At 59.1% G+C, this 16,721-nt stretch overlaps 1 protein-coding gene across 5 annotated transcripts in view; it reads right to left on the bottom strand.

Moving 5' to 3' along the window:
- The window catches only part of KIF21B (kinesin family member 21B), a 44,048-nt gene extending 30,351 nt beyond the window's left edge, over window positions 1-13,697 (bottom strand). For all 5 annotated transcript variants that reach the window (XM_058668990.1, XM_058668987.1, XM_058668989.1 and 2 more), the window contains exons 1-3: window positions 13,529-13,697; window positions 1,366-1,588; window positions 932-1,114 (exon numbers count right to left, since the gene is read on the bottom strand). In XM_058668990.1, the coding sequence (XP_058524973.1) occupies window positions 932-1,114; window positions 1,366-1,588; window positions 13,529-13,569 (447 nt within the window). In that variant the 5' untranslated portion in view covers window positions 13,570-13,697. The remainder of the gene's footprint in view (window positions 1-931; window positions 1,115-1,365; window positions 1,589-13,528) is intronic.
- Window positions 13,698-16,721: the final 3,024 nt, after the last annotated feature.

Below are 16,721 nucleotides of genomic sequence, written 5' to 3' on the forward strand. Positions count from 1 at the left end.
TTTAACCCCTTGGGGCTCACTCCAAGACATTAATTTTCCAGGAACTGGCCTGTTCTTTGAGGGAGCCCCACAGCAAGGGGATGGAGAAGGGAAGAAAAGGAAGAGACGGGAGAGGAAGAAAGCTGGTGCAGCTGGGTGCACAGGCGGTATGGGTCAGAACAAGCACTCCAGAGTCCCCAGGGAGAAAGAAGCAAGGTAGAGCATGCAAAGCTTGAAGGGGGAGGTCACATTCCCACAGCTGAGGGCTGCTGGGGTACCCTCAGGGCTCCAGGGTTGCCAGGGGTCCTCGGGCTAGGGTTAGCAGCAGCCCTGGGAGCTGTGCCCTAGAGAAGCAGCTGGTAGAGTAGGCAGAAGTGCCCATCATCACAGAAATCCTTCCCGAGCTTCCCTGACAGGGGGAACACCTGCCTCTGCGGTTACTGAGCCTGGGATCCGACAGGTTCAGGGGTCAAAGAACTCAGAAGTGCCCGTCTGCACCTTCAAAGGCCCTGGCTGCCACATTCCTGGGCCCAGTGCGCTCCCAGGGACAGAACAAGGCCAGGTGCCAAGAAGACCCCTTCCTCTAGGGACCCTGCTCTCCTGTAGGCAGAGACCCCAAGGGGTGGAGCAGGTCACAGTCAGGAAGGGACAGGCCAGGCTGCTTGGATGCAGAGGGGCCTGTGAAAGCCAGAAGCAAGGGAGCATGGGCCTCACCAGGCACTATCATCTGAATCAACAGTGGCCCCAGAGGAGAGAGGATCTGTTCAAAGTCTCTTGGCTCGTAGCATCACAGGTAGAATTGGTCAGAAGGGGCATCACTCAAGCCCCGTGGGCACAGAGAGCCTCATGGGGTGTCCCTCACCTGTAAACAACCCCCTGGGGCTCCTCATGCTCCCCGCACAACCCTCCCACAGTGGGAGGAGGGCCAGCTCCACGTCCCAGGCCATGGTACCTCCAGGAACTGAGCGCTGACTTTGAATTCAGGCCCGGGCACGCCCTGCTCCTGTGCCCGCCGCTTGCGTTCGGCAATGCCCCCAAAGAGGTGGGCGATGGCCCTCGGGATGATGCCCTGCTCCTCCTCCAACGTCGCCATGTCGAAGCCCGTGCCCATAGTATATGTCTTTCCAGCTCCTGTCTGTGTGGTAGAGGTGGAAGAAGGGTGTCACCCAGGACCTTTAGGGGCCCCGTGTGTCAAACCTGCACCCATCTTGGTCCCAAAGTTAGGCATCCCTCCTTCCTAGCACTGCTCGCTCTGCTTGCTGAGGCAGCATCCTCAGACAGCAGACAGACTGCATGGCTCTGGAGGTAGGGCTATCACCCCAGTCAGGCTGAGGTGCAGGGACACCAGGAGAGGGATGGGCCCTGGGGAGGGTGAGGGGGACTGACCTGCCCATAGGCCAGCACTGTGGCATTGTAGCCTTCGAAGCAGCCCTCGATGAGCTTGCTCACACAGGTCGAGTAGATCTGCTCTTGCCAGGTGTCCAGGTCGAAGACAAAGTCATAGGTGAAGGCCTTGTCCTTCCCCAGGAGGACCTGGGGCTCCCCCGGGGTGACGGAGGTACAGATGTGACAGCCCTCAATCTTCTCCTTTGACAGCTGGGGCCGGATCCTGCCAAGAAACAGGGAGAGCCCAGTGTGAGGCCCAGCAGGGGGTGCTGAAGGGCACCGCTGCTGGCTTCCACCCCTCCATGCAGAGTGGAAGGCAGGCTGGGAGTCCACGGGGACCAATAGTAACAATGGCCCCCTCACTGGGACAGCAGCTTCTAACATGTGCCCACCACACAGTGCACACCGGATCCACATTAAATGTGCTTGCTGTAAGCAAACTCACAGGTTCTTCACCATAAATCTGTGCCTGATTTTATGGATGAATGCGCAGGCAGTGAGAATGTAACAGAGTTGCCCCAGGGTGTTTGGTGTAAAGTGGCCAAGCCAAACTCAGCACTGGGCAGGAGAAAAGACAGTGTGCTTGCTCCTGAGCCAGAGTGAGGCTCAGAGGGCCAGGCGTGGCCACTCTGTCCAGCTCCCAGTCATGTTCCCCAGGGCCAAAGTTCAGCTCCTCCAGGTCCCCTGCGGGCAACGAGGCCCCCACTCCCCAGATGCCATAGCTTGGCAAACTTTCTCAGGTGCAGACCAGACACAACTCTGGCAGCCCCAGGTCAAGGCAGGCCAAGAGTCCCCCTTGGAGGGGGGACAGACAGCAGGACAGCCAGGGCACAGACCCGTAACCCCAAATTCTGGAAGCCCCAGCTCCCCCACCTGAGCAGGTTGCCAGCCTAGACACACTGCCTCCTTCTACTTCCCCTTCCAAGCAGCCAGCACGAGATCCCCATGGCAACCAAGTAGGAGTCCCTGGGCATGCTTGTCGGGGGCTTGGCAAAAAGTACCTCAAATACCCTGAAGCAGAAGGGAGTGGGCTAGGTTCTGATGCCCACAGGCTCACCCGAGCCAGCCCTGGCAGAGCACTCACAATGGGCTGCCTGTCTGGCTCTCACTCCTTATGCCAGCATTTAGCCAAGAGAAGAACTAGAGGGGCTGGGGCCAGTGTCCATCAGAAGTGGATTGTCCTGTGTCCAGCACTCACTTGCTTATATCTGCAGAAGGTGCTGGCCTGTGTGGACTCTCTCTGCACTTTGGTGAGATACAGGGGCTGGACAAGTTGGGGGGGGAGTCCTGGAGGCTGTTGGGGGAGCTCCCCTAGGCTAGTCCCTGCCTCCAGATGGGAGACCACGTGCTTTCTTTTCCTGAGGCGAGTACAGGTCCCCGCAGGTCAGAGACTCTTCCCATGCAGGCCAGCTGAGCCGGGTCGAGGTTTCCCCCGCAGAGATCCCTGCCTGGGACGGGACCAGATGGATCCTGTGCATCCCCTCTGGACCTCTAGACCAGAAGCCTGACTCCTGGCCAAGCCTCAAAGTCAGTGGGGCTCCAGCGAGACCTCTGCCCTGACCACGAACAGCGGCACAGACCCACTCACACAGGAAGACTATGCACAAAAAGGGAGGCCTCTGTTAAGCCAAGATCCTCAGGAACACGCTGGAAGTCCTGCCGCCTCCCCTTCTAAGTGAGGAACCTGGGTCGGGACAAGTCACTCACAGACAGCAAGGAGCTTGTGCATTTGTTGGCCTTGTCATCTCCAGCCCTCCCAGGCACCTTAGACAGGCAGGCAGCTCGAAGGGAGGGATGCTGCACACAGGCCCTGGCCTGAAGTCCCAGGGGAGCCGAGGCTCTGGCAGGCCAGCGGCTGCCAAGTCCCCAATGCCACCGGCTAGCAACAGCTCCTGAAGACACTCCCCGCCACGGGGCTGCTTGAGATGGGATTTCTGGATCTAATTCAAATAGCATTTAATTACAGCAGGCGGATGGCAATGCTGGCAATAGGAGGAAATCGAATCAGCATCTCTGGAGACTGTGAGGGGGTGGGTGGGAGGCAGCAGCACGGCTTGTCAGGACCCTTCAGTGACAGGAGCAGCGTCTGCATGCGCAACCAGCCACCGGCCCACCCAGGGAGCCTGCCTGCACACAAGAGCAGTTGAGACAGAAGAGGTGGGGAGGGACCGGGGTGTTAGGGTCCAGGAGTGGTGGGGCTAGTCGGGCATTCACCTTGGAATCCCACGTTGGTCCAGCACATCCTGAAGGGCAGTGCCAGCTAGCCATGCTGATCATTTTAAGACCAGGGTCTTTGCTAGGGTCCAGGTGGGTGAGCAGTGTCACCTAGACAAATGGGAACCACTGGGAGATAAAGGACATGGATCCCAGGCCCTAGCACGGTAGCCTAGCGGCTAAAGTCCTTGCCTCGCACATGCTGGGATCCCATACGGATGCCAGTTCTAATCACGGTGGCCCCGCTTCCCAACCAGCTCTCTGGAGACCCAGAAGAGGCCTCAGGCGCCTGGCTTTGGCCCAGGGCAGTTCCAGCCCTTTAGCCACTTGGGGACTGAATCATCAGAGGGAAGGTATTCCTCTCTGTCTCTCTTCCTCTCTGTGTATCTAACTTTCCAAAAATAAATAAATAAATAAATAAATAAATCTTAAAACAAAACAAAACAAAACAAAAAACAGACCCTGGAGGAATCACAAGCTCCCAAAGCAAGCGGCCTGGGTGGAGGAGACAGATGAGCACTGAGTGAGTAACAGGTGCAGAGCAAAGGAGACCTGGGATTCACAGGCGCTTCCAGGGCAAGCTGGGCACCCTCCCTGCCAGGCTACCCCATCCACATGCACCTGTGAGCTGGGCTGGTCCACCTCCAATTTCCAGGAAGGTGGCTGGGCTTTGAGGTGGCAACTTAACACAGAAGAGTGGACATAGCAAAGCGGGCAGTATGTTCTGTTCCGGCAATGGCCAATGTAATTGCACTTCCCCAGCAGCCTCTCACGCAGACAGCCCTGAGTCCCCACAGGCTAAGGAGATGGCCAGCACCACCTCCTGAGCCAGGGAGGCTCTGTGAGGGGACTCTGTGTCCCTCCATGCAGCAGGTCCCACCTTGGAGAGGCTACTGTGTTGGGACAGGTCCTCTCCAGGCCATGAACCTGAGTGAACTCAAAATCCGTGCCCTGCATGGGGGACACCAGAGAGCAGGGGCCCTCTCCTGGGGCTCACTACTCCTGCTGAGCCCCTGGGAGCGCCCTTCCCAGTCTGTACTTTCTAAGCACTCCCTCGCCCTTCCCCCTCCAGCAGTCTCTCCTGTGGGCCCCACCCTGGGCGAGGTCGCTTCTAGGGGCCACTCTCAAAGTGGCAGTGGCCCACCAGCTCCAGATAAGGGGAAAGGAGGCAGCCTCCCCAGACAGCAGGATGGTGAGGGTGGAACCAGTCGGCCTTGTCCCTCCCCCAATACTTAGGGATCAGTCCCTGGTCTCTCCCAACTGAACCCTGAGCTCAAGGCGCTGGGACCAGAGCCAGAAGGAGGGCAAAGCAAGTGAAGCGTCTGTCTTCAGGAGGCAAGGAAGAAGCTTAGTGATCAAGATACTAAATAGAGTCGGTGCTGTGGCACAGTAGGCTAAGCTACCCACTGCAGTGTGGATATCCCATATGGATGCTGGTTTGTGCCCTGGCTGCTCCACTTCCAATTCAGCTACCTGCTACTGGCCTAGGAGAGCAGCTGAAGATGGATCAAGGGCTTGGGTCTTCCCTGTGGGAGACTTGGAAGAAGCTCCGGGCCCTTGGCTTAGCTCTGGCTGTTGCAGCCATTTGAGGAGCAAACCAGTGGATGGAAGACATCTCTCTTTCCTCTCGGTCACACTCTGCCTTTCAAATAATAACAGACAAAATAATTTTTTTTTAAAGATAATGGATGAATTCCCATTTTTGAAAAATAAAATTGGTAACCTATGGTCCCAGCTGCCCATCACTGTCGACTGCCCAAGCCCAGGGACTCCCTGACTCTCAGCAGAGGGCACCTTCCCCCAAGTCTACCCCTTGTGGAGGTCCTGTAGGGAAGGAGGCCCAGGGCAACCCTGCTCAGAAAGGCCCGGAGCAGAACAGAGCTGGCCTATTTGTTCCTTGGCAGTGGCAGGCTGAGCTGGAGGAGAAAGGGCCCAGTGCTTTTCAGAGGCAGGATCTGGCACAGCCGGCCCAGGGGTCGACCGGCTTCCTCTGCGCACAACTGGTGGAGGGGGGGAGGGGCTGCTGTGATGTGGGAAGCTGCCCCGCCCCCAGGGCTGAGTGGGGGCCAAGGAGGCACTGGCTGCTGAGACTGCCACTCCTCCAGACCCCACACAGCAGCTCCCTCCACTGAGTGGCAGCGACAGGGCGGGACAAAGGCCTGAGCCGGGGGCTGTGGGAAGCGCTGAGCTCAGCGTTCTTGGCGGAGCCGGGGCGGAAGGGGGAAGCTGAAGGAGATGGCGGAGGCAGGCTAGCAGGGGTGTGGAGAGGCTGCCAAGGAGAGAAAACTCCCTGTACTGAGGATATCAATGGGCACACCAGGCATGTGCCTGCAGCATGGCCCCAGCTGGCCACTCCTTTGTTTCCTAACTGATTTACTGGCCATAGCTTTGCATGAGGCTGAGAAGCCTCCCACTAGGAAGAGTCTTACTTTTAACCGAGAACTGTCCTAGAATCCTAAATAACTCTTACGGAAATGATGCACAGCCTTTGGCTTCTGATAACTTTTCTCTGCTGGTACTTGACCTCGATTTACTCAACTCGCTCAAAGAACAGCCACCACTATGGCCACACAGAGAGAGCAAGATGGCCTTGTGCTACACACCACCTAGGATGTACCTGCTATAGGTCCTCCCACCATCATTCAGCTATTTTTCTTTTCTTTTAAGATTTATTAATTTTTATTGGGAAGGCAGATTTATAGAAAGAAGAAGAGACAGAAAGAAAGATCTTCTGTCTGCTGGTTTATTTCCTACATGACCGTGACAGCCGGAGCTGAGCTGATCCAAAGTCAGGAGCCAGGAGCTTCTTCCAGGTCTCCCATGTGTATGCAGGGTCCCAAGGCTTTGGACCGTCCTCGATTGCTTTCCAAGGCCACAAGCAGGGAGCTTAATAGGAAGCAGGGCTGCTGGGATCAGAACCGGTGCCCATATAGGATCCCAGCACGTGCAAGGCGAGGACTTTGGCCACCAGGCTATTGTGCTAGGTTTATTTATTTGAAAGCTTTCGAAAGGCAGAGAGACACACAGACAGTGGCCCGTCCACTGGTTAATTTCTCAAATGACCATGACAGCCGGGGTTGGGCCAGGTCAAAGCCTGGCGCCTAGAACTCCTTCTGGTGTTCTGTATGCGTGCCAGGGCCCCAAATGCTTGAGCCGTCACCTGCTGCCTCTGAGGGTATGAACTAGTCACAAGCTGGAATGGGGAGTGGTCAGGAACCCCGAAATGGGCTGCCAAATGCCCATCCCAGTCATCCAGCACTGATGCGGGTGTGACCAACAAAAGTTCAGAGAGAAATGCCTAGTTCAAGACCACACAGCTCAGAGCTGTGGCGGGTATTTAGGAAGACTCCCTTTAGCAGTCACCAGGCCTGGACATGGGGAGGGCCCTCTCCCCAGGCGGATCTTCACAGGCCCAGGATGAGCCAGAGCCCTGGCCAGGCACCACCCCTCCAATGCCATTATAACTAGACCCTTTGGAAGAAGCCCAGAGGGAATAAAGCCAACAACTGTTTCCTCCTCTAGGACCACAATGCTTCTCTGGAATCCCGAAAGGGTGCTAGCTCCCAGAGGCTACAGAGACACCTCGGCAGGACCCTCAAAGCCAGCCTCTGGGTCTTTTGTGCCCAAGCCCCAGGAACCAGGCCACATCTGCCCAGACTACCAGCGTCCCTCCTTGCCCCCAACCCACAGCAACATCTGGCTCCAGACACAGGCAGTAGTGGGCAGGGTAAGGGGGAGGCACACGTGTCTGCAAGGGGGTGGGTCTGGGGGCAGGGACATAGAGAGGAGCCTTATGATTGCTAGTGTGCCTGGCACATAGGGCCACTTAGCCAGGCTGTGAACTGCCGGAGTCACATGGTCATCAAGGATGGGGCAAAATCCAAGGAGGGATTTAGTAAAGCTAACAGAAAGAACTTCCTGCCTGCCCAGACTGCTAAGCCCAGGAAACCAGCCCTTTGCCCTCAGCAGACATTCTTTTTGGACACATCACTCCCACTTCGCTCAAGCACCTCCTCCACACCCTAGGCCTGTCTGAGGTCTGACACACTCAGCTCTCTCTCTCTCTCTCTCACACATACACACACACACACAGTGCTGCGAACACCTTGTGAAACAGTAGGGATGTGCCCCCTGTGACACTTGGAGGGTGTGAAATGTCAGGGAGCCAAGGGCACACAATCGTTGGTGGAAGAGATGAAATCCAAGCCAAGCCTGTCTGCTTCCCACCCAGCTGCTCTGCACCAGGCTCGGAGGCAAGGGTGGCTGGTGAAAAATGACCCCAGTGGGATTCTCCCAGGCTGATCCCAGGAGCAACTACAGTGTAGCCACAGCTTCCTGACTGGCCTCAGCTTTGAGGCCAGAGCCTGGAGGAGCACAGAACTGGGAGTCTGGAGGAGCCCAGAGGAACCCAGCAGCTTCCTTTGCACAGAGAGCATGTCTACACCCCCACCTTAATGAGCATCCTATCTCCTCCTCCTCCTGCTCCTCCTCCTCCTCCTCCCCATGGCAGCCTGCCAGCTCTGGGCAAGGAGGCTGCTAGCAAAATCGCTTGTCTCAGAGGAGTCTGGCTCCGAGACACCCGAGGGATTTGGAGCTGATTTTGCCCAGACATGGCACCCTCCTTCCCTGGGGGCCGTTCTACTCCAAGTCAAGGTGGCTAGATGTAGCCTGGGTGCTGGCCCCCCAGTCCAGTGCCCTCAGGGATGAGCAGGTTGTTTCTGAACCCCCCAAGAAGGTTTTGTTAGTCGGGACAAGGGACATGAGTTTCTGAGACTCTGGGAGGCTGGAGAAGGGGGTCTATTAACCTCTAGGAACCCTTTATGCCTGGTGTCCTGCCCTCCAGCATTCCTGAGAGCATGGCAAAGGGGTATGATACCCCAAGAAAATGGACAGGAAGCTAGCAGGTAGCTCAGGATCCTGACCCCACTGCCTTCTCAGAAGGTGTCTGACATTTTCAGCTCTCGGTCCTGGCTGAGGACTTGAGTAATGCCTGGGATGGGGAGGAGAGGGTGTGGGTGGTGAGGCAGCAGGGCAGGGGGCACCATGAGGATGGCCAGGGCATCAGGAGTTCAGCCTCAGAAAGCCTCAAGCCACACATGAGGGGTGGGGTGGGTGGTGGTGAGGTGAGAAGGCAGGAGTTGGGGACAGGATGTGGAGGAGCAGCTGGGAAAAGGGGCTGACCAGAGCCGGTCATCCCCACCTTACAGGGGCAGGGCCACCTGAGCGAGTCTCACCGGAGGCATCTCTAGGGCTGAAAGCAGCGAGCTCAGGGCAGCTCTGGGCAGTGCTTGAGCTCGGCTGTACTCTGTCCCACCCCCATCTCGGGGCATCTGGCAGGAGTTTCCCATAACCTCCCAGGAGACGGGAGATGCTTAGAGCCCACAGCCCAGAGCTGTGACGGCATCTGCATCTGGTGGGGAACAGCTCGGTGGGGACTGGGCCCTGGGGACTGCTTCCCTGCTGAGGAATGCAGAGCAAAGAGCAGCTGGCTGCCTGCTTGCCACGCTGGCCCTGGGTCCATCCCCACTGCCAGCTGCGTGCAGGCCACTCGGCACTGCCGCCTCAGGTGGGACCAGCCCAGCCTAGAGAAAACATAGGCAGTTTCCAGTTGTGTCGTAGTTGGCTGCTGCTCTGGCATGCTGAAGGAGAGGCACACACCTTCTGGGGACCAGGAGCACAGCACACCCTCCTGTCCACACCCTGTGGAGCCAGCCGGCCCTGGAGCCACCCAGGGAAGAGGACACTGCTGTCACCTGCCCTGGCGCCTCACAGCCACTCTCCCTCACTGCAGGGATGCAGGGTGCTAGTGGGTGGGTGGGTAGAAGCCTGGGTTCCCCTTCAGATCCTCCAGCTATTCACAGAAAACACTGACTCCCTCTGTCTAGGAGACCCAGCATGACTGGGGCTGTGACATGGGATTGGGGTGTGTGTGTGTGTGTGTGTGTATGTGTAGCAAGGGGACAGGGATGGCAGGAGGAGATGTGACGGTCCCAGAACTTCCTGCCTTAGACAGAGGCAGGGGAGCCTAGGGAGAAAGACAGATGTTAGGGACAGCTGCAGGGAGCTGGGAAGGGCAGAAACTCCCCAAGCACAAAAGAAACAGCCTGGATTTGCTGACAGGCTGTCCCAGGCACGCTAGGAGACCTCACAGGAGAACCAGGACAGCTCCACCCCTTGTCACACATCTGCACGGTGCCAGGGCCCTTCCTGTCCACCCTTACCCACTGTGTGTGTCAAGGCATTTGAGACTGAGGGCTCCGAGGACAGGGCATGTGGGCCGCAGAGCCAGGGGGAGCAGAGAGACAAGCGAGGAACAGGGGCTTGTAAAGGAGAATGCCCCGAGCTCCAGGGCAGACTCCTGCACATGCTGGCCCTGTGTGTTTGCCTGTATGACGACGGGGCTCACCTCAGTCAGTGGCAGGCACGGTGCCATGTCACAGGCAAAGAGCCTGGTACAGTGTAAGGGCTCAGCAAATCAGGGTGCTTAGCCACTGCCTTGGTCTGTCTCTGTCCTAATGACAGCGTGTGTCCTGCCTAAACAAAAAAGCAAAGCACATTTCTGTGTATGGGGAACAGTGTGCTACAGCTTAAAGCACAGGGAGCCTGCTGAGCTGCATAGAAACGAGGCCGCTCGGCAGTTCATCCTTCAGTCTGCTGCATCAACGGTATGTTGCCTTCTTTACCCAAGCCACCACTCTTCCCAAATGAGCAAACCAGGGGTTCCCATTCTCCAGTGGGTAAATCCAAGACCTAGAAGAACAAACAGGCCAGCAGTAGATGCACTGCCTTGGCCCCAGCTCTGCCCTTTTGCTCTTGGGACTGTAACAGGGTGCTGGGCGTGTGTCACCTTCACTGCTTGCCGGGCCCCACGTCACCCTGCCTCAGCTCGGCGGTTCTCAAAACTGAGATCCAATCCGAGCAGCTGGCTGGGTGTGGAGGGGACGGTTTCCGGGGCCTGTGGTTACTACACTTCCTTAGGATGACATAAACCTTATTTCTGCAGCTGGAGGCCACCGTCTCAGTTTTGGGGCTCTATACAACCCTGCCTAGGCCTCAGTTTCCTAGACCCAGGTGGCTTGGGCCCTGCCTGCCAAGGCATCCTGCTGAACTGCCCCACCCAGCTTCTTCCATCTTCTTCTGCTTCACCCTCCCAGACTGTGGAAGACCAAGACTGCAGGGTATTCTGGGACTCAGAAAAATTTCTGCATCTGGAGAGTCCAGATGGGCACGCGCAGGTGTGCCATCTAACGCCAGCTGGAGCTGCCCTCCAGCCCCTCCCCGACCCTGCTCAACCAGTGTGGAGACGATGAACTTGGGGCTGGCCAAGTCCCCTCCCCACCCCACACACTACAGGAAGGAAGCTTAGGAAACTGGGCAGCGATAAGGGGGGAGGGGGTAGGTAACATTGAAGGCTGCCCTCCTGGTGGTAGCTCAGAGCAAGGGGCTTGAAAGGGGGTTAAATAAATGCACCATGTGACTTGGCTTCCTTCCCCAATTTCAACGCTGCCAACTTGTGTTAACCGCCATGTCCCCTTCCCCCCATTTGCCAAGCCTCCAGTTCTGCAGTTCAGCCTTGCAGCTCTCCTAGTCTCACTGTACCCCACCCCCAGGTACAGTCCAGGCAGCTGAGTCCTTACAGTGTCAGCGGATTAATGGATAAAGAGATCCCAGGGCAGGCCCCGGGAGCTTGGCCTGGAATCTCCAGGTACAAAGCCAGAAAAGTCGGGGTACAGAGGTGGACTGGCCTCAACCATGCTCAGGGACTGCATGGCCCGTGTTCTAAAGCTCCAGGCCCTGGAAGGTTTCTCCTTTAGCCTTCCCGGACCCCAGACCCTCCCGGAGCACTCTATAACACAGCCAGCTTTGATCCTCGTCCAGACAGAGATAGGGCCCAGTGCTCCGGGCCTGGCACTTGTCACCTAATCTAGCAGCCCGGGGTTTACACACACACACACACACACACACACAGAGCCTGTCGCCCTTCTGGTCTCCCTGTCCCTGGAGCTGGAGAATTCAAAGAGCGCTGCAATAAGGGACTTCCCTAGGTCCCATCAGGAGGTGAAGAGCCTGGTGATAGGGGTGTGAGGTGCTTCTTCCAGGCACTTCCAGATCCCTGGCCCCCTGCTCAAGGAATCCCTGGGAGCTGGGCGGGGAGTTAGCCGGGAATCCAGAAGCATCCATCCCTGACACCATCTGCTCCCCCTCCCAACCCCAAGTCTAGTTCGGTCCCATCTCGGCTCTGTTAGAAGCTGGGCTCTGTCCAGGCATTGTCTGCCTTCCACGGCCTGCTGCCCATTGAGGTCTGGCGTGTGCCGGGGCTGCCCAGGGTAGAGATGAGTGGGCGGGGCCCTCCCTTTCTTCACTCTTTGGGGTCTGGAGTCCCCTCTGTCTATATTAGCAGCTCCAAGACCAATCAGAGGGGAAGCAGGGATGACCTCCCCACTGCCCATCACAGCCCCTTCTCTAGACAGTGCCCCTGTGGGAAGCAATGGGAACACCACCATAGATTCTCTTGACTCCAGGACCCTGGGTGCCAATCCCAGGCAACCCTCACACCTTCCCAGGCCCCGATGTGGCTGGGGACCCTAAGCAGAGGCCTTTTGCTTGTCTTTCTCCTGCAAGATGGAGTCTCAAGGAAGGCCCTCCGTCGAGGGTGCCCCAAAGCCCCCTTCCTTCTCAGCTCGGCCTCACGGGCTGGGGGCTGGAGCTTCAGCTACCTTTTATGGCACTCCCCGACTCTCCTGATCTGCCGCAGATGCTGTATTTACATTTCTCACTCCCACCCCATCACCACACCTCCCTCCCTGCTTCCCTTTCTCCCTCGACCTCCACTGCTCCTGCGGCAATGTCAGCCCAGCCCCGCCCCAGCCCGCCCGCCAGGCACCTGCAAGCTCCTCTTTGTCTCCCAGGCTGGGTAGAGCCGGGAAAGTGTGTCCCAAGAAGGGCACCCCCAAGTGCCACAGCCTGGGATGGAAAGGTCCTGATGCCTCCTCAACCTGTGTCCTGCGATCAGCTCCACTCCCTGGGCTGCACAAGGGCTGGCCAGGCAGCCAGCAGCATCTGCCCTGCCTGGGGCAAGAAGCTTTGCCACTGATGGCCGTGTGTGACTCTATCTAGAAACAGCTTCACCGGACCACTGGAATCTGGGTCACCTCTGTCGCAGGGGATCTAGGTCCATCATAGCCCATTCCACAGAGGTGGGTGGGGGTCCCCTTCACATCTCTGCCTCAGGGGTCAGCCCAGGCTGGCACACTCCTGTGGACACACCCCTCCCAAGGAGGAGAGCCCAAACAAAAGCAGGCAGCAGCAGTGGTGCGCTGCCCAGCATCAGCACCCAGCACAAAGAACATACACGGCTCAATTTGGAGTGTTTCTTGCCCCTGCACCCCTGGGCGCCCCTCCCCGCAGAACCCATCCACTCCACCCAGCCTAGCACGGCCAGGACATCCTTTGCAGCGCAGGGCAGTCCCTGGGCTGCCCTAGGATGGAGCCCGGGGTGGGGTGGAGGACACCTTCCAAGCCCTCTAACTGAGACCCCACGGAAAGGGCTCCCACGGGAAAAGCAGATGGAAAAGCCCCTGGACCGACCTCGGTGTGCAAAGCCGACCCCTGGGCCAGGGGCTGTCCTCGCTCGCGCGGCCCTCGGGGTGCAGAACAGGCCGGCACGGGTCCGAGCGGGGAGCGGGGAGGTGCAGTTTCCCCCCTCAGGGGACCGTGATGAGCCGGCAGCCTAGCGGGACGCAAAGCGGAAACACACGGACCGCCCGGCCCGGGCCAGGGCTGGGTGTGAAATACCGGATTTCCTTGTTTGTTCGATTTTCTGATCATCGAGGGCTTCCCTGGAGGGCCCCCGAAATCGCCAACGCGAACAAAGCCCCCTTCCAGCCCGGCCGCGGCGCGTCCCCGCGAGACAAAGCCCGAGCCCCCTCGGCGCGCCCCCCTCGCCCACCTGACGGCCACCTTGACGCAGCAGTCCCCCTGGCCGGCCATGGTCCTCGGCGCTGCTCCGGCGCGGTCAGGGGCGGGGGTCGGGGGGCCGAGGCCCGAGGCGACGGCGGCCGGCGGCGGCGGCCGGCGACATGCTCGCGGCGGCGGGGGCTCAGCCGCGCCGGGCGCCCCGCGCCGGGGCCCGCGCGCCCCCTCGCGCCATGGGCGGCGGCGGCCGCTCGCTGACAGCCGGCAGCGCGCCCCGCGTTCCTCACACCGCGGCTCCCGCGCGCGCAGCTCGTTCGGGCCGCGCCTCCCTCAGCCGCGCGAACCCGGGGGGCGGGGCTGCCGCCGCCGCCGCCAATCCGAGGCCCGCACGGGCTGCGGGGGGCGGGACTTGCGCCTTTAAAGGGCCCTCTTGGCTCGCGGCCACGGAGCGGCTGGGGGGCGGGGCGGGAGCGGGGAGCTGCTGCGGGGCGGCTGCGGGGCCGGTTGCCACCACGCCGCGGCCTGAGACTCTGGAGCCGCAGATCCTCAGCGCGGTAGGGTCCTGGGCTTACAGAGGAGGGAACTGGGACACGAATTGGGGAACTACTGAAGGTCACGCGGCGAGGCAGTGGCTGAGCTCGGGTCGGAGCCCCCGGGCTCGGGGCAGGGAGAGCACTGCCCTTCCAGGCACCCCACAGTGATGAGCGTTTTGCGGCTGAACGCTCGGAAAGTTTCTCTTCTGCCTTTATTCCGGTAAACCCGCTGACCTTTATGCATGGGGATTCTCACCACGGAATCCCTAGAAAGCCCCGACCCCACGCGCGCGCGGTATCCTGGCCAGGCTCCTCTCCCGGTCCGGCTGCTGTGACCTTAATGACCCACGCATGACCCGTCCCCCTTCGTTCCGCCTCGAGCCTGCTTACATCTGCCCCTTGTGACCATAGGGGGCAGAAGGTCAGTGTGGGAGGCCTAGGCCGCCCCGGGACAGGCAGGGACAGGCAGGAACAAAGCGGGCACTGAGCTCCAGGCACCTGGGTAGGTTGGCGGGGAAGGGAAAAGGAGGAGCTGCCAGCAGGAGTGGATGAAAGGAAGGAGCAGTCAGTGGAGGAGGAGACAGTTTCCTCCCAGGCCCCTCTACCCCCACGCCCCACCTCCCTACCCCTCAACTCCCAACATAGGGGCCATTCACAGGGGTTCCTTTTGCCAGCTGCCTGGCTCCATCCCCTGGAAAGGACCCAAGAGAAGGACCAGCTGCAGCTCCAGATGCAGAGGGACATCTCGGGGGAGGGGAGCACAGGGAATCTCCTGCAAGCCTCTTGCATCAGCCTCACATGATGCAACCCGCGGCAGAGCTGCAAGATGCGTGGGTCAGCAGGGTGAGTGGCCACATCTACAATCACAACCGCCATCCTCCCCGACCCCCAGCTGCACCCCAAGATAACTGCCCTAGCCAGTAGCCCAGACAACAAAGATCATCTCAAGGGCAAATCTCAAGGTCAAACCAACACAGCCTTCTAGCATTCTCACGGGCACATTCCCCAACCTTGTGACCTGGAGGAACCTCTCCTGGGAGCACAGGATTCCTGTCACAGAGCGGGAGGCCCTGGGCGAGCTGGGTCAGGTCTTGTGACCCCCTGCCTGTGTGAGCCGCCCACACCAGGGAGTCCTCTGTGTGCACCTTCTTACTCATCCTCCTCACCGGGTGAGCTCAGCGCCATCATTCTCTTCCGGTTTTGCAAGTGTGGCTGGGCACTGGGCTTGGCCCCAGGTTCTGCTCCAGGCACGGCAAACTCCAGACATAGTCCTTCTGGATGATGCTGCAAAGCTGCGTCTTGCCCCCTTGGAGTCCTCTGGGCTTGTTCGTGGGCAGCCCTGGTTTCCTCCGTGCAGTTTGACTCACGGGTCCACTGCTGGGAAATGCCACCACAGCCCACCCCCGCCTGCACCTCTCCTGTGTCTCTCCAGGCCACAGGATGTCCAGCCAGGGGAAGCAGGGAGGAGCATGGGCTAGTGGCCCCGGGCCGTCCAGGCCTTCTGTAGCCCCTCAGCAGCACCCACCTGGGCCACAGCTGGGGGCCTGGACCTGATCCTGGTTCTGCTGTCCAGCATGGAGGAGGGAACTGGGCAGAGGCCAGATGGGCACCCTGGGTGGGCAAGAGGCTGAAGCAGCAGCATGGAGGGATGCAGGCTCTGTCCTGCTTCCACACAGCCCCTGCTTCTGCCTCCAGTTTGTTTCCACTCCTACAGGCACTCCCACTTCTACCCGCCTCCTGCTGGCTGCTCCTTTCCTTCTCTGCTTAGCAACCACAAGCTTCTTTGGATTCAGCTGCTTTGATAGAAGTCTTTTGGCCCTCCACCCAGCTACCTGTCAAAAGCACGTGCACACACACACGTTTCTGTGAGTTGGCCCTGAGGCCCCATACGGCACTGGAATTGGAAGCCCAGGGCTGCCCTGCATGGACACTCCTTCCCAGGCATCTTGGGCCCCACTGTCTTTCCTCCTGACGGGAGCTGTGGGCGTCTGGGCAGATGGAGCCCTTGGGGGAGGGCCCTCTCCCAGGCAGGGCGCTCCCACGCTACTGGAGTTAAAATACTCCAGCCGCGACTCAGAAAAACCATCTGGCTCAGTTCTCACAGGCACGTTGCAGCCCTCCATAGCTGTGCTAACAGGATCAGACCACAACACCTAGGAGAGACCCAGGACCTGCAAATGACTCTGGAGAGCTGGGCCCTGTTCGGTTGGTAACACTGGGCGTTGATCTGTGCAAAAGCTACAGGAACCTGAACACCCCAGGGCCAGGAGAGGGCTATCCAGCCTGCAGTCCTAACCCCCATCCCCAATCGCCATGCCTGATTCTGTACAGGGAACGGCCATCAGCCCAATTTGTGGTCACATGGTCTTGCCACACCCTTCAATGCCCACCGAGAACGCAGCTCAGCTGCCAATAGGAGCTTGGGAACTCCGCAGTCAAGTGGGACGCAGGCCGGGGAGGTCCAACCTGAGGCACCGGCTCAGCCTGACTTCCCCTGTTAGAGGAGGAGGCAGACGGAGCCGCAGAGGAAATCAGGGCCTGTTATAAATAGCAAGGGAGGCGAGGACTACTGTGATGGCAAACAACTCAGCAGCAGTCTTGGGGAAAAAAATCAAAACTCTCTTTTGGGTTTCCAATGCTAACAAGGGTTTAATAAACACTCTGTATAACCTCATGCGTGGGTTCCTTTCCTCC

This window comes from Ochotona princeps, chromosome 10 (assembly GCF_030435755.1).
Source record: "Ochotona princeps isolate mOchPri1 chromosome 10, mOchPri1.hap1, whole genome shotgun sequence".
Classification (NCBI taxonomy): domain Eukaryota; kingdom Metazoa; phylum Chordata; class Mammalia; order Lagomorpha; family Ochotonidae; genus Ochotona; species Ochotona princeps.